We start from the raw sequence: 26,390 nt of genomic DNA, 5'->3' as shown, positions 1-26,390 counted from the left end.
ACATGTTAGTGTTAGGGATTCTCGTCTGTTTGTGTGCCATGCTTCTTTGAACTTACCGGGATTCGAACCCGGACCGGTGGTTTTCGATGTTCTAGCTGAGAAGCCTATCCCTCTACTCACTCAGCTACCACCGGCGGCGAGATGACAGCGTCTAGGGGTAAACTTAAACCCCACCTACTGGGTTTTTTGGTGAAAGGTTTTCTCTCTTATAATTCCCAAGTTGTTATTCCCAGCAGGCTACTTCGATTGTGGGTTCTACGCTTATCGATATATCGATATGGGTTTAGTGTTGATCATCGAACGAATCGAAGCAACCACTGACTTACCATTCGACGGATTTCCCTATAATTTTCTACACCTCACGAACACTTTCCCTCTGATTCGGAACCAGATATTCCCAGCCCGGCTGAATGCCGAACCAGTAAGACATTATACGGATAGGATGAGGTGAGTTGGAATTTGGAGCCCTGTAAGGGAGTAAAGCTATGAATTTTCACAGTAGGAGCAGAGGGAAAACCGGTCCGAATGGGTCTGTGGATTGCAACACGAGGTAAGAAAATCTTTCAAAGTAGTTTTTTCCCAGATTTTTTTAAGAAATCCATAATAATTTCAGAAGCCCCAGAAATATCCAGATGCCGCGCTGTCCCTCTCGAGGTGCCGATTTGGTTAGCACTCCCGAGCATCTGCGACCGGGATTTCGTGGACGGACCCATCGATACGATCCTAGCGATTTCGGGCTGACGGGAAATGAGGAATGGCGGCATCCACGGATGTTCAGGGATATGACCTGTTAGTATTTTGGGAATTTAATTAGACATTCATTTTAAAGTCAGTAATATTTTATATTCTATATGTATATATATAATTTAAATATTTCATTTATAATAGTATTGATAGAAATTGTTTCTTATTATTTAATTTTTTTAATTGTTTTTCTAAAATTTATTGTTTGATTTTGTATTATATTTTTTAGGTTTTCGAAATGGTAATAAATTTAAATATATATATGTCTTAATTCCCTGTCTAAATATTAATATGTCTTATATTAATAATAATCAGATTTCTTAATTGCCATTAGCTAATGGGAATTTTGTAACTAATAGACTTTGTTTGACTTTAAACCATTAACATGTTAAAATAATACAAAAATAAGTATATTAGGTGTACCCATAAGCTTTAATATTTGTTTTGAACTAATCCTACTTATTCCTACATTTCCCTGAATCCACAGACGAGACAGATGCTGCGGCCATGGAAACCTTCCGCCAGGCTCAACCACGTCGTCAGCCCTACGAAACGGGGATAAACCTGAGCAATTTGCCGGAGGAGTGCCTGGCGGATATGTCGGCGCCTGGCTTCGATCTCAGCCTGCCATCGCAGATGTCCGATTTGCGGGGCGAGCAACTCGACGATGTATCGGCCCCCAACTTGTGCGATGCCTCAAATGTGTCGAAGACCACCAGCCACGTGGACAATGTGTATGGCGAGATTCTGGATCGCTTTAGGAGCATCAGGGAACGTATTAATCGGGCCAACCAGCTGCACGGATCGGAGGATCCCTGCTATCAGCAGGTAAGCCCCATTGAGTTCCAGGGGATTTTCTTAATGGCATACCTAATCCAAAGACCACGCGACGAAGGATCTACACCCATCGCGATCCCAGTGGTCACATCACCAGCCACGTGGTCGAGACGACTGTCTCGAATACTTCCTCGCTGGATTGCACGCCCGCCGGTGAGGCTGGTGAACCGGGACGACGGCTCAACTTCTCCTTGCCAAACCGATCGGAGCAGCTAATGGATGAGTCAATGCCCCCGTATCTCGAATGCCCGGAGGTGGTGTCCTCTCAGGATATTCTGGATAACGAGACAATGCCCGCTTTCGAATCCACAGCGAGGAGTCAGAATATGAGTCTTCGTTCCTGTCTGGAGAACGAGACAATGCCGTCGTTTGCAAATATCTCTGGAGTGTCACGAAGACAGCGGACAATGCCCAGCGAATGCCTAGACGATGTGAGCCAGCCCTCGTTCGCAAGGAGTAGATCGAGTAGATCGGGTAGGCTGAGCAGATCTCGCAGACAGAGTCCCAGAAGGCAGCTTCAGAACCTTTGGGACACATCAGCCAGGAACGCGACTACCAATGAATGCCTGGAGGACATTTCAATGCCCGCCCTTGAGGGCGTCTCGAATGTTTCCAGGAGCAGAGGTCAGAGATCCAGGATCCAGAATATATCTTCAAGGCGCGAATGCTTGGATGACATGACCATGCCCTCGTTTGGTGGAGTATCCAACTTGTCGACGAACCAAAGTCGCCGCCAACTGCAAAGATCGATGTCAACGCAAAACATTAACGATACTTCCGAGCCCATGTATGCGAGTTTTTCAAGAGGACCCATGACTAATGAATGCCTAGAGGAAGTCACCATGCCATCACTCGTTGAAACATCGTCTAGACGACCGCGATCCGTGGGAATGCCCAACGAATGTCTGGAGGATATGACAATGCCCTCATTTGGTGGCGTTTCGAGAGCCTCGAGAAGCAGAAGTCTGGATCGTCAGCACAACAACAAATCCATGCCAACGCGAATGACGAACGAGTGTTTGGATGATATGACCATGCCGTCGTTTGGTGGCGTTTCAGGCTCCTCCCGAAGGCAAATGACCATTCCGAGTGAGGTGAGTTCCCGAGGAACGAGTCGAAGGCAGAGGACTGTGCCTTCTGCGTTCGCCAACTCCACCAAATACGGGGACACTCTACCGAATGAGTGCCTGGAGGATGTGTCGATGCCATCTTTTGGCGGAGTTTCGGGGGCGTCGCGGAGGAAGGGATCCCGACGAAAGCAGATGACGCTACCCTCGCAAAATATAGGTGATATTTCGGCTCCCTCGTTCGCAAGCTCGGGCAGGGGCAATACGACCAATGAATGCTTGGAGGACATATCGATGCCTTCGTTTGGCGGAGTGTCCACCAATTCCAGGAGCAGAAGTCGAAGAGGCCAAAAGACTTCAAGACGTCGTTCGGTGACCAAAGAGTGTCTGGATGACATGACAATGCCCTCGATGGGTGGAGTATCTGTATCTGTTCCATCGCGAAGACCAATGACCCTGCCCAGTGAGTGCCTGGACGATGTGAGTGCCCCGTCCTTTGGAAGAAGCCTGTCGCGAGGTGACGCCAGTAGAAGGCAGCAGCAGATCCCATGTGCCAGCTCCACCAGATGTCCGCCGACGAACGAGTGTTTGGAGGACGTGACGATGCCATCATTTGGTCATATCTCCGCGGCCTCCGTCCGCCGACAGTTGACGATGCCCAGTGAGTGTCTGGAGGACATGAGTGGGGTCTCTGGTCCCTCCAGAAGACGACAGACCACTGGCTTACCCAACGAGTGCCTCGATGACGTGAGCATGCCCACCTTCGGCAACATCTCCGGAATATCTGCATATGGGAAAAGTAGATCGGTTGAACGATCTAAGCAGAACTTGAGCAGAAGTCAGGCTGCCAATGAGTGCTTGGAGGATGTAACAATGCCTTCCTTTGGTGGAGTATCAGGTGTTTCCAGGAGGAAAAGTATCTCACGACATCAGAGATCCGTGCCACCAGTGAGTACTAATAATGAATGTCTAGAGGATGTGACAATGCCTTCGTATGAAGGAGCATCGCGAGCATCCAGAGTTAGAAGTCCACGGCAAAGAGCGATGACAAGCGAATGTCTGGATGACGAGACAATGCCATCCTTCGGAGATGTTTCGCAGCCCTCGGGTCGAAGGACTCCCAGAAGACAGACCCAGAATATTAGCGGACCGAAATTCGATACCAATGAATGTATCGAGGACATTTCGATGCCTTCGTATGCTGAAAATTCACGAGCCTCGCGGGCAAAGAGCTCTTCGAGGTTACAAAGGTCGCGACAAGGAGCGATGACCAACGAATGTCTGGATGAGGTGACAATGCCATCGTTTGGTCAGGCCTCAAGTCGAGGTCCACTGACAAGCGAATGTCTCGAGGAAATTTCAATGCCTTCGTACAGGGAGAATTCAAGATCGTTTCAGCGAAGATGCCCCACTCCAAAGCAAAGCTCAAGACAAGAGTGCTTGGATGATGTGACCATGCCATCATTTGGAAGCTCAAGACGCGGACTGACCACCAATGAATGCCTCGAGGACATTTCCATGCCAGCGTATGGAGAACCCACCGGATCGTCCAGGGGAAGAAGTCAAATGCATAGCTTCAGACAAGGAACGATGACCAATGAGTGCTTGAATGACATGACCATGCCATCATATGCCACTTCGTACCGAGGACCTGTTACTAACGAGTGCCTCGAGGACATTTCAATGCCTTCATACAGGTCGTCGAGGGGAAAAAGTCCAAGGCGAAGATCCAGACAGCGTTTGGATGACATGACGATGCCATCATTTGGTATGAATGCCGATGAATGCCTAGAGGACATGTCAATGCCTTCGTATGGTGGAAATTCCGGATTGTCCAGGGGAATGCAAAGATCCATGACGATGGAATGCTTGGAGGATATGACGATGCCACCCTATGGTGGCGATTCGGAATCATCCAGAGGAAGAAGCCCCAGATTTGAAGCGATGACCAATGAATGCTTGGATGACATGACCATGCCGAGCCATGAGGATTCGGGATCTGTTCGAGGCAGAACTCCGAAGCAAATCCAAATATTCCAGGGAGCAATGACCAATGAATGCTTGGATAACATGACCATGCCATCGTTTGGAACTTCCAGCCGCCATCGCGATACAAACGAATGCCTCGCGGACATCTCGATGCCTTCGTATGGAAGAAATACCATCTCCTTCCCGGGCAGAAGCCCCGCCACCCCAAGGCAAAGATCCAGACAGGAAATGATGACAAACGAGTGCTTGGATGACATGACCATGCCATCGTATGGCGAAGTATTTGGTTTATCCCGCCGCCAGATGAGTCTGCCAAGTGAGCGATTGAACGACGTCAGTGAACCCTCCTTCGCAAGGAGCACTTCCGAGGCCACCAGTCGGAGGCAGAGAAACTCCAGCAGAAGCCCCAGGCCGCCACCGCCGCAAAATTCGGTGACGAATGAGTGCCTGGAGGATATGACAATGCCAACATTCGGCGACATCTCTGGGTCATCGCGACGTGGCCAAGTCGGCATGAACAGCACTCGCCTGGAGGACATCAGCATGCCCTCGGGCCTATCGAATCGCAGCCAGTGCACCGAGGATAATGCGAGTGGAGGACGTCGCCTCGAGGATGCGAGTGCTCCCAGTCGAATGACCTCAAGACGCTATCCCCAGTTGACAAACGAGTGTTTGGAGGATGTTTCCATGCCGCCGGATGAATCATTTGGCAGGAACGATTCGAAACCAATAGCGCGACGTCCGGCAGACATTTCCTATCCCTCGGAAATGTTGGCCAACGAGAGTGCTCCCTCGTATCACTCACGACGGGATGAAGCCGACAAGTCGGCCGACTGTTCGTGCTCATCGCCTCAGCAGAGCTCCAGAGGTCGTAGTACAGGTCGTTTGGAGGATGTGACCATGCCCACCTTCGACGACGTTTCCTATCAACCGCGTCGCCATCAGCTGACCATGCCCTGCGAGAACCTGGACGATCAGACCCAGCCGGACTTCTTCAACTCCACGGCATTGCCCAGTTCTACGAGGGCCGAGGGGAAGCACCAGGGGAAGTCGCAAAAGAACCTGGCCGACGAGAGTGCCCCATCCATACTGAAGGACTCCTCAAAGGGACCTTCCGAAGTGGTCAAGGAGGTGACCGTTCAAAGCTCGACCACCTCGGTGACGCGGGTCTTCAACAGCTCGGCCGAAACGAATGCCAACAACTCGGGACAGCCCATGATCGAGGACCTCTCGATGCCGCAGTTCGAGTCCACGGGCACTAGTCAGGCCCATCAGGATTCATCCCTGCACGGCTTTCAGTCCATGGACAACTACAGGCCATTCGATGAGCTGATATACAGTCAGAACTCGGTGGGAAATCAAACTCAGCCCCAGACGCCGCAGCCAGTGAGGTCTGCGAACCGCAGTCGAAGTGTGCGAAGAACCCCAAGCACTTCTACCAATCGGGCGGGGACTCCATCCAGTGCAACCGGAATTCCGGGACAACCTTGCGATATGATTACCACCAACTATCCCTATGGAAAACCCCATTGCTTCAGCCGAAAACCCTGCTAGATGAATGATATATATATATGTAAATTGGTTTTAAAACGGCCTGGTGGTATTTTTTATACATTACTTTTTAGAGGGAAATACAATTTATAAGAAACGGTAAAAGAAAGAGATTTTACTAATTGATGCGACTATTTAAATTCACGTTTCATGTGAAAGCCATAAATATCAGGGAGAAACAAAGAAATATGAATTATGATTGCGAATTTCCAAAAATGTGTGTTCAACCATTTACGCCATATTGAGACAATTTCCGCGAAAAACGCAAAAAAAAGATAGAAACACCGGGCACATACATACATATATTTCTACAAAATTGGTAACAAATAGGTTCAGGAATCGGGGAGGAAGCTTCCAGCGGAAGCGCGTTCATTGCTGGCTTTTGTCAGCCTTTGGCCTTCTGTTGTTTCTCCCATGCTCATTTCCTTTGTTGCCTTGTTGTTTCTGTTTCTGTTTCTGGCGTTTCTGGCGCTGTTAAGAGGGAAATATAGGGGCTACATAGGGTAAATAAGGGGTACCAGTATCTGTATCTGTGGCAGACACCCGACGAGCGTGTCGAGCGATGCGAGCTATTTAAAAACAATTTATTTTTAGCAAGTGAAGCGCCACGAGCGAAACAACCTGTCGACCCACTGCATACCCACCCATCAAATCCGTACATGGAAAGAAATTGGCGAAGAATGTTAGAATGAAGAATTTCCGATTGAGAAAATGGCCCTACAAAATTGTTGGCGCCCAACGAGGGACTTCCCAACTATAATAAAAATGAGGTAGAAAAATAGTGATGATTGAAAATTATAATACATTTTTAGGGAAACTGAAAGAATCAATGATTTTTTGACATGAAATATTTCCTCCCCATTTAAGGTGTTCATTTTTTTCAGTGCTCCCTTGCATCCTGCGTCCCCTCCATTCCGCTCTTGTGACTGCGACGTTGATTTCGGTTTGAAAAATCGAGCGTAGCCCGACAAATGTCGGCGAGGTCGGTTAGGAAGGTGCCGGAGGTATAGAGGTATGCAAAACAAGAAGTGCAGATGCTTCAGATTGGTTTTCCAATTACTCAACATTTCAATGCAAATAGCGCAGGGGCGAAACGGGGTGCCAAGCGACGGGGGGCGCACAAGAGTGTATAGTCGGGAGAAAGATGGCGACGTAACGGTTAACGCCGCAGTGGGTAACCCGTTGAAGAATTGAATTGGCAACACACACACACACATTGCCATCTCCATCCCTATCGCCATCCCCATCAACATCCACATCCACATCCACATCCAAATCCCCGTTTGTGAGCGGCGGTTGAGATTGCGGCTGAGATGCGAGATGCGAGTTGTGGGGGCGGTGACCCGGCTCACGGCTCACGGCTCACAGCTGGGGCTAAATATATCTTTCGATTTCATGTCAGAGATAAAATTTCAATCACGTTTACTTCACTTTCACTTGGCCGTTTCCACCGCCCACTGACCCACTCAATCAGAGCCCGATTCAGAGCCGGGAAAGCGCACTGAAAAGTCCGAGAGCCTGAGTTATTGCCGGCCAGGTATTGCCAAACTAACACCTAGGGTATTTGTTTTTAATTTGCAGATATTAATTTCTCAATATTTGATATCCTTCTGTGTTGGGTTGCTGGCAAAAGCGCAGGATATAAATTGATTTAAATTATTAAGTTAAATAATAACTAATGTAGAATATATAATTTTAGTCGACTCAATCTCCTATTTGTATAAATATCATTAGCTGTTGATCAACATTGGCCGTTCAAACTTTTACAATCACATTACACTTTCCAACACTGTTAATATCCTGTTCTGGCGGACTTTTCAAACAATGCAACCATTTGTCAACACTGAAGTGGTCGCGCAGAGAGGTGAGTGGGTGGTGGGTGGCGGATCTAAATCTTGATTTTCATTTCCATTTTCCATCATCATGGGGAGGAGGAGGGAAAGGGACGAATGCTTCACACGTAGCAGCCACTTAAAAGTTGAAAATTACAATTTACAGTTTTAGCCCCCCAAAGACTCGTTTACCCACACACCATCCGCATACATGCATACATATTTAGTTTATTTTCTTTCTTTTTTTTCAGTTACCATTCAAGTGGCAGTTAAAATGGCTTCAGCCTCAATTGCTGGCATCCTGGTGGCGTTTCGCCGCTTGCGTCCACCGTTTTACCATTCTACCATCCTGTCCTCATACCATCCAACCGTTTCGCCATCAGGAGGACCAGCATCCAACATCCTATGGCCAACATCCTACATATAACATCCAACATCCAACAGCCAGCGACCCGCTGCATTAGGAAAGTTGACGCTGTTGATGCTGTGAGCGATTTATTGTTTTTGTGTAGAAAGCGTAAAATGGAACAAATTTCCCCATTCCCACCCACAATTTCACCACCCCCTTTTCGCGAGGCCCGCACACACACACACTACTCTACTACTTTCACACGCCAGTGATGCCGACGACCCATTTCAAAAACAGGACAAATCGAATCGAACAAGATGGCCAAAAAGGACAACAAAAGACAACCGGGCTTGAATGAAAACTCTGATGTCTAATCAGATTGCCCAAAAAGGTAATTAATTTTTATTCAGATTAGAAAGCAATTTAAGTAAAAAGCTTTTCGTGATTGAGACAAAACTTTAAAGCTAACGAATTAAAGTATTATCTTCTTTATTTGCATAATGCAGTTGTAGATATTAAAATTTTAGTTTTTGTGCATTGCACTTTCACCTTTTAGTCGCTTCTGAACAAACTGGTATTCAGTTTATTTTAAGCCTCCAATGGATTCCATTTTTCTTGAGTAAAATCTTAAAAATAGGAATTAAATATAGGAAAAAATGGATAGTATAATCATTCAATTAAAAATAAAGAAATCAATTAAAAAGGTGTCTGAAAGTATGCAACAATATATTTTAGGTCCGAACTTTACTGCATACTTTTGAGCACCCTTATGGGCGATTTGAAAACCCTAGTGCCTTCGAAAAATCGTCATCACTTTTTCGCACTCACACACACACACACCAAGTGTTTGCCTGTGAGTGTGGTTGCATACTTTTAGGCTGCAACTGCAACTGCTGCTCTTGGTTTTCGCGTCCTGCCAGCCCCCCTTCCTTAACCAACCCCTCCTGCCGACACCCCTTATGCCCATTCGAGGCTAGGCAGTTAATTGTAATTCTGCAAAAATGCTGTCAAAGTTATGCGAGTGCGAAAATGTCCACGGGCAAGAGGCAGATGGTGGTTTTGGTTTCGCCAGTGGAGGGGCGCGAGTAGCGATAGGGGTGGGAGGGGGGAAAACTATGGGGGCGGTGGACAACAGAACAGCAGTCGACCAAACCCGCATTCGAGTGGATCGCAGTTTGTTTCAAAATTGCATTTTAAAGCCAGTCGGCTGGACTTAAAGCCAGCGGCATCGATTGGCCATGGGCTAGAATTCCGGAAGTGGCCTAAATCTGGACCAGCTGGGTTCGTTAATCGTTTACGGTTTGCCAGCTCGAATTTTTTCAACTTTCTGTCCATTCTGGCCTGGTGAAAAGTTTTTCTTTTTCTTTTTGTTTTATTTTATTGTCTTTGCAGAAGTGTTCAATTTGAGAGCATACATTTTTAAAAGTTGTAGAAAACGGCTATCACATAATATTTTGTGTATTTTTCTTGTGAAAGTATTTTTTTTAAATGAAATAAATAAATATATTTTTAAAGATTGTAATAGTACTTTTACTTTTTACTTTTTTTAGACTTTTATATCCAACCATTTCTTCTGCTTGTTGATCTTTTGAACTATATTATTATTAAATACATTATTGACACTTATTTTTACTAATTTTCAGCTTTCTAACATTGAATGGACTTACACTTACAGTGCCCAATTTATTATTGATCTTTTACCTTATCTTTTACCTTTCTCCTACTATTCTCTAAAATTAGATTTGTCATTAGCATTTGTTTTGCTAAAATTTTGCTGGGAAACTTTCACGCCTTCTATTCTTGATTAAATCTACAGCATCAGTGAATAACTTTGTTTGTTTGATATAGAGGGCCACTAGAAATGTTATGATTTTCAAAAAGGGAACTACATACTAACTTATATCTATCTTTGTAATTCGAATGATTAAATGGAGTAAAGGTTCTTGTTTGACTTTGCAAAGCTAAATTTAATTATGACTAATTAGGTAGGACTTTTATTTAAAATGTAATAAATTATTTTATCATTAAAATTCTGCCTAATTACTTTATAGTTACAAAAGATAAAAAAATAAATATAATTTCCAAAAAAGAATTACTCAAAGTTTCCATTAATTATTAAGACCACCGAATGCTTGCTTTGGCCCACTTTTACCCCTGACAGATTCCCAGTTTTCTTAGGTAAACCCAAGCCAAGCCATCACCCTCTGCACACCATCCATGATTTATCCGTTGACGTTTGTCGAATTTGGCAAATCAGTGCCGGAACTTTCGCAAATGCTAAAAGCAATATTCACACGCTCATAATTTACAATCGCAAAGTTTCATCTGCCATTTGGTTGGCTTTCCGTATATCTACATACCATGCATATATATTTTTTCGCCCCCATACGGGAAGGAAATTATTACTTACATCAAAGATTTGCATACATCGTCTTAGTGGGTTAGGCAACGGCAAATTTGTCCCTGCCAGGAGAACCAGAAGAACCAGGAAAAGCTGGAGAATCTGGAGAGGCGGGAAGGTCGAAGGAAAGAATGGGATTGTGCGGCAAGTGAAGGAAGAAGTTAAGTAAAAGAATTCGAAGGGAAAACTTTGCCTTCAATGAAATGAAATAAAATTGCATTACAACGGCACAAACGGGGGTGGTGAAAGGGGATGAAAGGGGATTGGGGTTCCTTTGCGACGTGTGTGAAAAACTTTCGCCTTGCTCCCATTTTTATTCCTGCCAATGGGCAAAGTAAAGTCAAGTCAAGTCAATGAACGACACACTCGCACACTCACTTGGACGCACATAAATTTGTTTAACCCGCACATGTGTCAAAGTTCTGAAGCTCCCCGAACCCCCAACCTCCTGGCCTTTTTTAACCCAATTTCCGCAATTAAGTTTATATCATTCACCTGAGCTGACTAAATCAGAGGCAAAAGCAAAGCAAAGCGAAAGCCAAAGTAAAATTTCGCCTTCCGAAGGACGAAGGAAGTGAGTGACAGGGGAACTTTGAGCCAGCTGACACTATGTTTATACGCCTCCTGTTTACCTAATTGGACTTGCAAATAATTACCATTCTTCAGGAATTATATATTTAAAATATTTGTAAAACCAAAAAACAATTACTTTGAATTTTTCTATTAAAAATTTCCAATAGGATAAGAAAGTATGTATAGAAAAATCTAGGAAAATATCATTATTAATTTGAGAGGTCTTTAGAATACCTCTTCTTACTTCCCTCTTACTTGGGTGTTAATGTAGAATACCTCTTCTTACTTCCCTCTTACTTGGGTGTTAATTGATTCTAAAACAAACTTTGTGTTTCATACATTTTGAATACCTGACGTTGATTTATTTTTATCAATAATACGAATTATAAGTAATTTTACTATATTTCCCGTATAAACCTCAATGATATGCTTTGATGACTCTGATTTAGCTGATGATGAAGGTGATGGTGATGGTTGCATGCCAAAAAGCTGCAGCTTGCAAAATAACAGGGGGATTCACACAAAAGCGACGGGATTCCCTCATTTTGCCAGTGCACACTGGGCCAGCCGATCAGATTTTTGGCCAAAAATACGTTTTTCTTTTTTAAGAAAATGACCAAATTGAGTTTGGATTCCGTTTTATAATACATTAAACTAATTTATGCCAAAGTTTCAAAGAATTCGGGCAAGTAGGTTTCTTTCACCATATTTTCAAAGTGGAAAATTCGTCAAATATTGATGGAAATGAAAAAAAATCTTGAAGTTAAAGACGCTGATGTAGCTGTTCGACTCTTCACAAAACTTGTAGATGTGATTACTTTCAACCAATAAAAAATATAATATAGGTCGTATGTCTTACTTGTTTCCTAAAACAAATGTATTTGTTGATTCTTACGGCTTTTTTTTAGCAAATGAGTACTTTGCTTTTCAAGTGCCTTTGAGTGCCATCCACAAATTAGTTTATTTCTTCAAAAAAAATTCGTTGACCAATTTACTAAAAGCGTAGCCCACCGACTCGATGCGGTTTTGCCTTAGTTTTCGGTAATTAAAGTTTTAATTGAAGGCTTAACTCGAAGTCGAGCTATTTTGAAGAGCTTAGCTAAGAGAGCCCAAAAGTATGCCGTCCTTTTTTTCTTGAGGTTTTAGTGAACATTTTGCGCGAAAAAATTTGATTTTAGTGTGACTAATATCTAAAATCTACTTTTTACGTACACTAATCGAACGAAATCTATATCTATCTATTTAATCAGGACTATGCAAATAAAAATGTAGCATACTTTTGTGATGAATTTAAAAAACAATTTTTTTAAAACCATTTTTTTTAATAATTTGATTATATAAAACTTAAGAGATAACAAGAAAAAAAAAATAGAAAATTTTTTTAAATCGATTGTTTGATAAACGTTGATGTGGGAGTCTCCGAAAGTTGCAGTTTTTAACGGTTCATAAATCTTAAACGACATAATATTTTTTAGTGATGTTAATTTTTTTTAGTTTGTTTTATCTCATACTTTATTGTTTTCGAAAATGGAAGAAGTGCGTCTTCTAGTTATTTTTTTAAAAATAAAAAACCGAAAAGTACGTAAAATTTTTCGACTTTGGTCTGGATTATCTATATCATATAAAATTCCAAGAAATTTTACTTTTAGTTCGTTGGAAAGTTCAATCTTTTAAGAAAAAAACGCAAAAAACTGCATCCTTCTAACTGTCCTAGGAAAGAAATTACAGATTTTTGGCCAAAAAATTAACTTTCTGGCCCAGTGTGCAGTGAGTGAAATGTTTGGGGTCCACTGTGATTTCACCCACTCTCTCTGTTTGACTATTGCTTCATTAGGGTTCTACGCAAGTGGTGGACATGGATGTAATGCAGGTGATACAGGTACTGCAGATACGACAGCAATTGCAGATAAAGAAGTTGGTAAAAAAAATAGATGGATAAAATGCGAGCTATTGCTTGACCGATAAGGATAAAAGAAAGAGAAGTTGTGCTAGTTTAAACAAATCGTACTTTAACTTGCCGATCGTTTCTATAAGGAACAGAGAGAAAATGTGCAAGGAAATGTGGTATTCAAAAAATGTGCAACATAGTTTTGTTTTAATTCTTCTATAAACTTAATCATGAACAAAGAGGAAATCGGGTATTCAAAAAGTATGCATGGTATATGTTTTAATTACACCCTTTAAGGGCAAGGTAAACGTAACATATATTTACAAGATCTTGCGGTCCAACAAATTGCCATTGGGGGGTCATCGTCCAACAATTGACATTCTCGAGAAGAATGGGCCACTCTCAAGGACCTTTACTTTCTGGTTGTTCTGGTCGGAACTGGCCAGCGCTATATGGATTGATATAGTGACGCAGCAGACATCGAGAACTGTCTTGGGGTAATAAATGGCAGGACAAGGGAATTTGCCAAGTTAACGAAGCGTTCTGGACGAGGCCAACACACAAGCACACAGGGAGAAAAAGGATGCGACTTAAGACGAGAAAGAGACGGGGCGAGAGAGCTGCATTAAATCCATGCTTGTTTGTTTTTCATATGTACTCGCAAACAAGGACGAGTGCCACATATGCACCTATCTCACATTGTATCTCCTCTATGCGAGTGTGTGTGTGGATGTGAGTATCTAAGTGTATGTATGCTGTGTGTGTGAGCGGCGCGGCTTTGCGTTAGTGGAAAAAATAATTCTAACAGCAACTCAAACAGGCAAACAAACAGGCAAACAAACAAACAAACCAACAGAAAACATGAAAAGCGGCGCAAAAACGGAGAAAATAAAAGAAAACTGCACGGCGAGTGAAAGAGATGGGCGATGGAGGGGGAGAAAGGGAGCGCGAGAGGAACGGGCAACATTTGATGTTTGTGCTGAACAAACTTTGGCACGAAAACTTGCTCCAAAAAGACACCTGAGCAGGCTTTCCCCCAAAATGTCCCATCCTCCATAAATCCACCCTAAAACGGGCCCAAAGCCACCCAAAAACCCCCGGCCACGCCCATCGCCCCCAAAGATCGATCACGTGTTTGAAAAGCGCCGACAGAATACACACAGAGAAAAATAGGATCAAGTGTAAAACGGTAAATCACTGGTTAATTGAAAATGTTTAGAAAAGGTGTTTAAAAGTATGCCAGGATTTGGCATAGGATTGAAAGTAAAGTGTAGCATACTTTTAGACACCTATTCAGGTTCTACATGCTAAGATATGAAATCATTAAATCACTTTTATTATAAATAAATTACCGAAACATTTAGTGAAAAACGGGTGTTTATTTGAAATAATAAACGTAGTTCTCCGGGGATTTTAGATAAATACTCAAGCTGTGTCTACTTCATTCGACCCTTTAACCAAACTGGGAAGGGCAAAAGTTTATTGCTTACTTTCCGACACCTTAACTAATGTTTTCAATACCCCAGCGATTCCAGAAACACCATGTTTTATTTTCCTGTGCAGGAAAGTCGTTGGGCGCCTGTGGAGGGACATGTGTTTGCATTCAATTCATTCAAATATATTTTCAGCAATTTTTTCTTGTCATTTCATATGTGATGATGGGCGTTGGGACCCTCTCCTTTCTCCTATCTCCAACGTCCTGCGTTCTATCTGCTCTTGTGTGTTTTCTCCATTCAATCATTTCATGGACAACATGTAGCCTAGACATCTATTCCATGTCGCCGTGTGTTTGTTGTCTGGTGATTGACCCACAAAAAAAAGGGAAAAAAGAATGAGGAGAAAAAGGAGTGAAAGCCACCTGAGTAGATAGATGCCCCCCTTACACATCCTGTCTTCCTGTGCACAACAAAAGACTTGGCGCCCGATTTGATTAGCAAGAGTAGCAGAGCGGCCACATGGAAAAGAATTCTGTCATGTGTCCGTGCTCCGCTTCTCCCTCAATTGTCTCCTCTATATTTTTCTGAGTTCTGAGGTCTGAGGTCCTCGAAGTGCTCCGACTTGAGCCACAGCGCATACTAGCATATACCATATATCTTCTGAATGGGCTGGACGATTGCAGATGCATTTATGAATTGCACATGACTTGTCGAGAGTGGTGCAGAATGGTCGATGGTGTTTCTGTTTCTGTTTCTGGATTGATAGGGCTGCAGCCAGGCAGGAACCACAGCTCGGATGGATGATGCATAAAGGGAAAAGCACTTAGGCAGGAAGGAGCCTTAAAACAGATAACAGTAATCTGCGAATCTCCGACTTGCGAATGCCCTCGTATTTTTACTCATTTTTTTACTATCACACAAAATAAAAAAAAATCTATATTTTAAATACATGATTCACTTAAATTTATTTAACATTTTTAAAACGAAAATCTAGTAGACAATTTAATAAGATAAATGCAAATTAAATGTTTGTTTTTCTTGACCATTTGAGCCAAATTACGACTGAAAATCGAAAAAAACTGCCATATTTTCCACCCTAAAATGTCAGTATTTTGGCCGAAACATTGGAAATAATAGTTCAAATTGTACATGGGTAATTCTCTGGGGATGTCTACCAAGCCAAAAAGCGTGAAACTTGAAGAAAACATATTTCTATATGATTTTGCACTGATATTTCATTCTAGTTAGATGGATCCTCAACTAAGCTAAGTAATTTGAGTATCCTTGTATATACTTCAATTCTGTGGCGAGAGAAATGTATGCAGTTGCATTTCAACCATGTACACCCAGAGAAATGTGGGACTTTTCTTTAGGTAACGTATGACCTAAAAAATTTAAATAGACTAAAATTTCAGATTTAGGTAATGGGTTACCAGAAAATATTAGCATGTGGACTATGTTCCTACTTTTTAGGTAAGGCCTAGTGCTCACTTCACTACAAAGATTTTTATAGGCCCATCGTAACCTTAAAATTGGTCCATAAGACCTAAAATTTAGGAATAGTTTGAAATCGATTTTTACTCACAATTTAAAACAAATAATGGTTCTTAATATTAATGAACAAATTATTCGTTTTTTAAGGTAGGTATTTAAAAATGTTACACAGAGAAAATTATACGTTTTAGGTGCCGTTTTCATATAAAAACGTTTTAAAAACAAAAATAAAAAATTTTAAAAATGCAAAGTAAAATAAATTTGTATGAAGCGTTTTACTTTTTAAAATGTTTCACCCCTTGTTTTGCACCTAAAACTTTTGATAATTTTCTCTGTGTATTAGACTTAGCTTAAGGCTAGTGATGGAACAGTTTCAATATATAAAATGAATACCAATGTGGACTATTTCCCTACTTTAAAGGTAATAGTGAACTATTCTAAAAATGAAATTCGCTTGTGCCCCTAGAAGCAGCCTTTGGTTTTGCCGCAGGGCTCTTAAAAAGTTCCGTAGGCCAGAGGCTAGCCTATTGGACTCTCGCGCAGAAGACCGGGGATCGATACCCATCGAGGACAAAATAAATGATTGTTTTTTCAGAAAGGTAAAATATTTACTTATCCGAATATAATAATATAAGCAATTAAAATAAAAAAATATGTTACTATCAATACTAAAAATTGTAACTTTTTTGAAAATACCTTATATTTTGGTAATTCTAGTCCACTAGCCATTTTTTTAGGTAACGATTACCAAAAATAAATCTAAGACTGCGTGTAAAATATAGTCCAAATGACCAACATTTTGAGTAATGCATGGCCTTGGCGCCTTTTTCTGGCCATGTTTCCTAAAATGTTTCTGGTGTAGCATTTCGAGACGATTTTTCGCTGCCAGCAGAAATAAAGGAGCTCGAAACTCCTCTGCGGCTCTTTTGCTATTTCTTCAATCTATTTCTTCAATCAATATGATGAATATGATCGTCGACGAAACCATGTGCGCAACTTTAAAGGATGATATTAACAATAAGTTTAAAATCAACATGGATCTATCTTTTGTAATCCCTTCAAAACAATATTACAAATACAATCAGATAAATACCTGGTTAAGTGTTGTGTTACTCTTGTTTTTAGCCTTGAAATCTCTGTGGACGGCAGTCCGTGTAGTGACGAAGCGCACCAGAAGAGTGTGCGAAGGGGACTACTATATATAGCCGAATGAGAAAATTTTAGAAAGTGTATTTAATAACGAGTGTAATAATTTTTATTAATAAAACATAATCCATAATAGTTTAACCATAAAGTTGCCGGCCAGCGCCGTGGGAGCTACAAATAATATTGGTTTTTAGCTACACTCAAAAAATTATTTTTTCTTAAATATAGAAAAAAAGTGTTTTTCTGTGCTTTAAAAAAATATTCTATAAAGGGGAAAAATTTTCTAATCTTCAGAAAGAATTTTCTAATCTTCAAAAAATTCTGAATTGAACGGGTTTTTTTAGAAAATATTTTCTAAAATACAGAAAAATCAAGTTTTTTCTAAATTATAAGGTTTATTTTTCTAATCTTCCTTTCTTTTTTTGAGGGTTAAAATCGCCCTTGATTTTAGAAAAAAAGGCTAAACTTTTCTAAAACTAAAAAAAAATTGCCATTAAAATTATAAATATTTCTACATAATTGAAATATTGTTTTTCTAATAACAGAAGAAATGTTTGAAGATTTTTCTAACATTTAGAAAAAAATGTGTGATATTAAGAAATATTTTTCTAGAAAACCAAAAAATTTAACCGTATTTGATCGATTTCCCTTCTTATACACTTTCAAGAAAGTTTTTTTTAGCCTAAGAAAATGAATGAAAAAACTTTCGCGTGCGACAGTCACTTCGATGCCAATAAAAAAATAAACACTCAATATTTTGTAACCAAACCAATTACATTTAAAAGAAGAAAGATAAAAGGATAACTATGAAATGAAATGCATTAAAATATTCCTTCATGTTTCGTTACAATCACAAGTTAAGGGCTAGTACTCAACCCAACAAAAAGTCGTCCAAAACAAAAAATTTCATTTGAAAAACAAAGTCAAAAAATATTGTTTCATATGAATTTATTGTTTTGGACGACTTTTTGTTGGGTTGAGTACTAGCCCTAAGCAGGAAGTCAAAAAAGTCAAAAAATTATATTTCATATAATTGATTGACATTGAAACCAAAAATATTTTTAATTTTTGAAATTTTTGGCAAAAAATCTTCATGTAACCTCGATAACTTTTTTCACTTCTCATAAAAGAAATTGCCTTTAACATTTTTAAAGGAAGAAAAATTTTAAAATTTTAAGGAAATAAATAAAATAAATTAATTTTTATTCAGGACAAACTTTCTTTCACCGCTAAAGTAATTTGATATTTTTAAGTGGATATTTTCTAAAAATGGTTTAAAATTAAGATTAGAAAAGAAAAGTCAAGGTATTTCTATGTGTTGAAATTTAAATTAATTTTAAACAAATATTTTCGCCTGTTTCTCATGGTCTTCATTTTAAAAAGGACTTTCAAGTCTTCAATATATTTTGCAACCATGTTGCTTGTGTGAGTGTTTGAATGGTGGTTGTGGGCAACATAATGCAGTGACCTCCCCATCCCCCTGAACTCCTCGTGCCCCTCACTTTTTGGCTTACCTTTTTGGCTCAATACATTTTGGCCGCTCCAGTTGCCTTATATCCTCATCCTGTTCATCGCATAAAGTGTGAAAATGCCAAAAATTGTCGTACGTTGCGGTTTTTTCCTTTTTCGAGGACCCAACCTGCGTCCTTGCCCTCACTTTCGTCGTACCAAAGTACTGAAGGAAAAAAATAAAGAAAAAATTATTGCAATTTTGTGAGTGTGCTACGTGCATTTTTACACCGTTTTTACACGAGTGCGAGTGGATTTGCTGTTTGTCTTAGTACTTTCCGCACACTGAAAACATTCATAAAGTTGGCTCACGCTTAAGTAAACACGAAAAGTGTAAAATGATTTCATCTGATGATGATTTGGCTTTGGGAATTGCACGCTCCATTGCGTCACTTACGAGTCCTGCACTCGTGTAAGTGTGCGGCATGCAATTATGTATTATTACACACACACACCTCACACACACAGACAACCGACTGTATTTGCACAATGTAGAGCAAACAAGCTGGGAGACATTTACATATAATAAACCAAAATTCCATTTGTTTATAGTGGATGCTCTCTAAAGTGGAGCAGCGGAGATTACTTTACAGTGGTCCTTTTTGGCTGCATATTTTCGTATAATAATGATTTAATTACACAAAAACATAATTAACGCAGGAAAAAAGGTTTGCTGAGTAAAAATGATAAATTAGAATAATTTGTATCATACTTTGGGGCACCTTTTGCTGTGGTTTCAAATCTCCAGAAGTATGAATTACCTTCAATTTGATTAATGACAATTAACATACGAAAACAGATTTTTTGTGAAAATATATTTAACTACAAAGCTTTGTAGCATACTTTGGGGCACCTTTTACAGTGGTTTCCCAATTCAAAAGTCAGTATTATTTACTACACTTTTAAATGCTTCCCAAAACTAATTAAATCACTAGGAGTCCCCACTGTATTCGCTTTCCAAGTTATGCAATATTACAACATTTATTACATATATTAAAATATTTTGTAGCACACTTTGGGGCACCTTTTCCAGTGTTTTCAGATCTCAAGAAGTATTTTCCTTTCTTATGATTTTCAATTTTAATTTATCATTATTTAATACATTTTTAAAAGCCCCACTGTATTTCGCTTGGCAAGTTATGCATATTTTTTCGCAAGCGGCAGCCGTTTAATGAGTTTGCCTAACATGATATGACGCGGAAGCGGCCCTCGGGCATTTCGAGCTGTCAACAAAATGCATTCAATTGGATGCATTTCCTCCGGTCGGCCAAATGCAATTTGACCAATTCGCTTTCAGTTTTTAATTAAAAAATATGTTTGCTTACTCGTGCGTTTGTGTGGAAATCCTGGCATAGAGAGCGAGTCGAAAACCACACATTAATCTGGCAACATTATCGGACTGATTTAGGCATTTGCCGTATTTATTTTGTTTTCCGCGGCTCAGACAAAGTGGCATTTGGGGCATTAGCCTAATGCCGTCACAAATCCACCTAGAATAACGAACTGTTTATGCCCGCGAAGCCCCCAAGATGATTAGCAAAAGAAAAGCAGGACAGAATGGAAAATGGGAGACTCCAGCAAACAAAAAAACTAAGGTCGAAGCTAAGAAGACTCTACTCTGGGCTTTCCTTGGTTTAATGGCTTGATAGAGAGTGCTTGTCGGCATCAAAAGCCCCATTCATTGTTCTGTGTTTGCTGTAAAAAAATCCCTTAAAATGTTGAAAACAGTTGTTGGATTGCCTTCTATATATTTTTGTTTCCTTATCTTTTTAATATTTCTCGTGATACATAAGACCTAAATATTTTATGGAAAATAAATGAGAAAAATGTCGAAAAACCCATAACTTTATTTTCTGCGTCTGAAAGATAGCTACATTTTACCAAATCCGATTTAAATTCAAACGAATTCTATTTCTGTCTTTATTAAACCTAAGCGCACAATCAATACAATGTTTTGGCTTCCAAAAACAGAATACTAAATAAACCAGTTAATAAATCAGTGATAATCCCCAGAGTTGCTTTTGCAAGGGTATGAAACGCCTGCAGAAACGCCTGCAGAAACGCCCAAAAGTAGGCAATGCTTTTGATAAGATCAACTTGGTTGGCACTCACTTGGTGTGTTAATGTGGTGTTCTTGGGGGAATGGGAATGGCATTGGGTGGGTGGACTAGGTTGAACACACACTTGTTGAGGATGTAACTAAAGACACACACACAAAGATTTCCCTACCAACACACACACTCAATTGAGGGCGTGCTAAAAAAGTTTTCATAATTGACGACAAACTCCAGGATCCTCTGGCCCATCTCCATCTCCTTACCCACAACCCCTTCTACTTTCTCCACTTTCTCCACCCGGTGTTACCCCTTTCCATGCCAATGATGATGATGGGCAAATATTTTACGTCATTAATTAGCGCATGGCAGCGCGCTTGAAACTATTACGTAATGCGATAACACCAGCAACAACAACGCCGACAGCATAAACTATTATGTGCAAAATTTTTAATGACGTTAGGGGGTGGGCTTACAAAGGGATGCCAGGGTATAAAAAAAAGACAAAAAGAACATTGTTCAAGGCATTTGCATGCCGCATCTCTTTTTCACGCTTTGCCATATACTCTTTATCGCGGTAATAAAAATAGCTTTTTGTATTCTCATATACGACCAAATAAGTATAATGTGGACTTCATAAAATAGGTGTCATATGTGTTTATAGAGCCTGTGATTATGTTATAAATATCATACTTGCAATGCAAAAAATGGATCTTGATTATCAGTGAAGTAGTTTAAATCTTTAATATAGGTGTCTGAAAGTATGCAGCGGTATATTTTTCAGCCTGAAACTCTGGTGGACTTATTTCGAAAGACTAAATACTTATGGATATACACTTTTATATTGGTTTTATCTGTAAAATATCTTTTAAAATATTTTTTAATGTTCGACTCTAATCAATTAATTTTTAAATTCAAAATTAAAGTTAAGAAAAAACTTCCACTTATTTTAAATACTTTCTTGAATGCCCAAGAGTGTTTCCAATGTCGGTTAGATAAAGCGGGCTTTCTCAACGTTTTCGGTTTCTTTTCGTTGTTATTTTTGATGCCCTTATAATTAAATTATTTAGCGCAAATTTGTGCACAGTTGTTGTCTCTCCCACACACACACGCAGACGCACACATTTACTAGCACACTGAAGGACACACTCACGCACACATTAGATATGTTATCATTACGATAGCGCCCTCTTGCTCCCCCGCACAGCCGCTCAATCTGGCCCTCTCCCTCGCACACACTGCTCCAGTTCATCTCTCACTCGCAGGATAATGAGAATTTAAATCGCAATAAAGTGGCGCTGCAAGAGAAGGAGAAGTAACAAGCTAAAATAAATGTTTAGTTGAATTCTGGTCTGGATTGGGGGGTTGGATTAAAAGGGGCGAGCATAAACGGGGCCAGTGGGGGCGTGGCAGCGGCAGACAGTGAAAGTGTTGCCTACTCAGGGACCGTCTGCAGCCGAAGGATCTGCGGGTATCTATATATATATATCTATATCTAAATCAACAGAAGTGGTCAGCATAATAGCATTGGGACCCCATTTATTATTATTTATTTAACAAATGTGATAAAATATTTGAAAATGTTTGTTTTCCGGAGTCATTGGAAAATTTATAGCATAAGTTATATTTATCCATAACTGAGAATATTTGTAAGTTGCAATTTTGTTTTTAATTTTTAAATTTGTTTTTAAGAATTCTTTAAAAAAATAAATAAATAAATTAAATAACGAAACCTATTATTAAAGAGACGAAACCAATTCAATATTGCTATTTTGGTAAGATAATCTTTTGACGAAAACTAAATAAGAACTAGTTGGTGCTATTTTTGTGCTTACAGCTGTGGTTCTGCGTCTGCACATCTATTGCGTGCTTACTTGTGTTTGTTCGCCTGTGCGTGCGTTAATAAAATGTAATTTTGAAGCGCATTTAAGGCGAACCTCGTACGCAGTCAGAAACGTAGAAACGTAGAAACGTAGTCGCAGTCGTTCTCGCTCCGAAGTCATAGTCCCCGACAGCTTCTGTCTCGACTAAGGAGATTATGAATCACCCAAAGGGATATTCCCACAAGCAGTCTCGCTTCGAGGGCTTCAGAAATCACTAGATGAGCTTTCTCGGGGATAATAACGCCTTGTTAGGCAACAGCAAAGGATGGAATCAAAATGCATTTTCGGTATTCGAAATGAATTTAAACCCATAATTGCCTACTGGAAACTAGCTTATCTAAAAAAACAAATTGGAAAAAATGTATATGGTGTATTTGATTTATATTTAAATTGTTTTTATTAAATAGTAATTTAATAAATCATAGAAAATTAAAATAGATATTTTGTTATTAAATAATTTTAATTAAAGTAACTATAAATTGTATAATAAAAATGAATGATTTCCCACGTTTAAAGTAAAATGGGATGAATATTTTACTTCTTATATGGTTTTTAATAAAGTTATTTCGGTTTTAAGTTCGAAAAATGTTTAAAAAATATTTTAAAAATGTATTCAATTTTTGATAACCAAATTTAGTCCATAATGGTTGGAATTATTCGCCGGAATTGGCAGGGACAATGGACGAGTGACAGGGGCTGGCTGAGTCCTTGCTGCAGACGAAGCCTGCGGCACAGACACATAAATGCTTATTAGCATTAGCAGCGCATTATGAGCATTCGCAGAACACACACACACATACGGAACACCTTTTTTGAGATGGGAAACCCCCGAACCCCCGACTTTCCCCCTTCATTCGGCACCCTGCAAAATTCGCCGGGTTTTGGGGTTGAGCTGGCATTTGGCATTCGGCATTTGGCATTTGCCACCGCCAGCCATTGTTGTTTGGGGAATATTGTCAGGCGACTTGTGTGTGTTTGCCTCCTCGATGCTCGATGCACGGTTTTGAATTTTGCAATCCGCATCCTGCACAAAACATCCAACATCCTGAATCCCGCATCCTGCATTCGAATCCCGACTGGATACGCGTGCCAACCGGCGGCATTGAGCTGCAATTAGAGCCCGAGTGACAGCAGCCATGCTAATCAGCTTCTTTTTGGGCTCAAAAGTCGGCTAATGCCACATGCAAGCTTGTATTGAACGCTTTCTTAACATGGCCAATTTTGGCAGGAGATTCGATTTATTGAACCCCTTTTATAGGTTTTTTTTTATATTAATGTTTAATTACAAATAAAGAAGTAAATGGAATTTTTAAAACATTCGGTAAATAAAGCTTTTAAAAAAAAGCATATTAAAAAGAAATATATGCTTATGGAATTCAGAATTTCGTATTATATATTCGATTTATGTAAATAACCTAAAAATTGATTTAATAAATTGTTGTTTTAGTCAAGGTAGAAAATATTATATCCAACGATATTAATCATAGTAACTTAAAGCATTTTTTAGGATCTGAATTTAACTGTTATATAATTTTTAATTTTATTATTTTCATTTTTGTTTTTTCTTTTACTTACCTGTTTTCTCTTTTTGTTAAATTAAATTGTAGTACCTACAACAAGGAAACATTTTGCTGTGACTGTACATTTGGTGCCTGCCTAATTTGCCTTTTGTTTCAACTGTATTTGCATCGTTTGGAATATTTTTTGTTGCAATCTTGGCTCGTCGTCAAATTGCTGCAGCCAGATATTAACCAGTTACTGTGTCTTCCACTCAGCACTTTCTTTTTTCGTTTTCCCCACGCTTTTTTCACTTCTTTCGCTTTTTTTTATTAACCCCTCCGCTGATTTCGTCACGCGCAACCGGAAATTACTTTTCAGTTTTTTTGTTGCCATTTTTTGCCGCTTTTTTTCCTACCACTACTAGTAGTTCACACTTGGCAGATGCGACTCCTCCGGTTTTCGAGGAGGAGGTGACATCCCTATCTCTGCATCCCGTGACCCACACTTTTGGCTGCACTTCCTCCTCGAGAGGATGGCTGGCTTTTTTTCTATCGATAACAAAAGGAAGCCTTATTAGAGTGTTCCTTTATTTGAATGCCACATTTCACGCCATGTGGGGTATAAAAGCGGTGACAGCAGGGGGGGTGGTGGCATCTATTGTGAGAGTTGGTCTTTTTTCAGCTAGCTCACGGGCTCCCCGGAAAGCCTGAAGCCCCTCTGAAAACCCCCCTGAACCCACGGAACCCCGACAAGTTGCCATTGTCAGCCATTGTGGGGTCCTTTGTTTTAGCTCGGGCTTTGTCAGCTGGGCCAGCTCCTTCAGCGGCTGCTCTTCCCAATCCCCACCACTTTCAACCCCCTTTCCCTCGCTTTTCTGCATTTTCTTTGGCCGCCATCAGTGGCAAGTTTTCATTAACCAAAAAAGAGCTGCCTCGGTTGGTCGGATAGGCAGCGAAAATGCCTCCACGACACATGCTCAAAAACACTTTCCAGGGACACTGGAGAAAATTACGAAAGAGTTAAACAGTTTAAAAAATTATCTGACTTTATAAATTTAAATATTTAAAAATATTGATAAATTTAAATTAATAAAATTTAGTACTTTAATTACAAAACACTTCAGTTAATTTATCCTACATATATGTACATAAGGGTGGACTTTTTTAAGGTCGATTGAGCTCAGCATCTGAAATGGTAGGTTTCCGTGTCCAATAAATGTAAGCGAAAACGAAAAAAAATTATTTTAAGGTTTAGGCGGTACGCAACGGTCCCAAAGTTTCAGTAAAATAACTTGTACGAATCGAATTTTTTTTCTTTCTTCCATAACTTGTCAACTCATTTGTTCCGCTCGAATAAAAAAATCAAGTCGATGTTTATTTCATGCCTATTAACAGATGGACGTAGCCTAGCCAGTAGAGCTTCTGTCTCCGTTTTTTTTTTGTGTGACACATACTAAAAAAAAGTTATAGTCAAGCAAATGCTGACTATGAGCAATGCCTTAAATATTTCAAACAGCTGTATTCACAATAATAGCAGTTCCCAACCTGCTTTCAACCTTAAACCGTTGCAATTTTATCCCATTTCCAATATAAACGAATCTCTATATACATAGATCAAAACAAAGGAAAATAGCAAAAATTTTAAAATTTTAAAGTGTATGCACTTTAGAGACTGTTCAATACATACAATTGTATATCAGCGGGCCTACACTTCGTATACGTGATTTTTATATACTTTTTTATTTCTCAGTATATTTTTTATGGAAAAATAAAAACATGTAAACTTTAGTTTTACCATATAATAGAATGCATACTTAGCCAATACATCATAAAATGTTGTTAGCAGTCTATTGAATAGGTTTGATAGAATGAAAACTTCTGTCTATAACTATTTATAAGTAATATTATTCTGTTCAAAATCGGCTGTTCCGGTTTGATGAGAATCTTAATTGAACTAATAACACTATGCAACATCAAAAATTTACTTCGATGGATGCTATTGTTTTGAATTCGTTACGAATTCCACTGCTAAACTGCGTTTTCCATAAAGTTCCCTGACGCAACGATTCTTAGCAAAAGGACCTCAAAGTTCGAAAAATGCTGAAATTGGCCACCTTCACGGAGGTATCAGAGACAAA

At 39.9% G+C, this 26,390-nt stretch overlaps 1 protein-coding gene across 2 annotated transcripts; it reads left to right on the top strand.

Annotated features, from left to right (window-relative positions):
* The first annotated feature begins 317 nt into the window (after positions 1 to 317).
* On the top strand, positions 318 to 6,227 carry LOC108063202 (uncharacterized). 2 transcript variants are annotated; one of them, XM_017150224.3, is made up of 5 exons: positions 318 to 447; positions 500 to 550; positions 614 to 789; positions 1,232 to 1,572; positions 1,626 to 6,227. In XM_017150224.3, exons 1-5 carry the CDS (start codon positions 443 to 445, stop codon positions 6,189 to 6,191), a joined length of 5,139 nt encoding a protein of 1,712 aa, XP_017005713.3. In that variant the 5' UTR covers positions 318 to 442; the 3' UTR covers positions 6,192 to 6,227. The 2 variants fall into 2 exon arrangements, with proteins under 2 accessions (XP_017005713.3, XP_070074516.1); XM_070218415.1 differs by having other exon boundaries at positions 426 to 447; positions 503 to 550.
* The last annotated feature ends 20,163 nt before the right edge of the window (positions 6,228 to 26,390 follow it).

Source organism: Drosophila takahashii, chromosome X, assembly GCF_030179915.1.
Source record: "Drosophila takahashii strain IR98-3 E-12201 chromosome X, DtakHiC1v2, whole genome shotgun sequence".
NCBI lineage: Eukaryota > Metazoa > Arthropoda > Insecta > Diptera > Drosophilidae > Drosophila > Drosophila takahashii.
The sequence above is the reverse complement of the archived record's forward strand: the minus strand, read 5'-3'. Positions and strand labels throughout refer to the sequence as shown.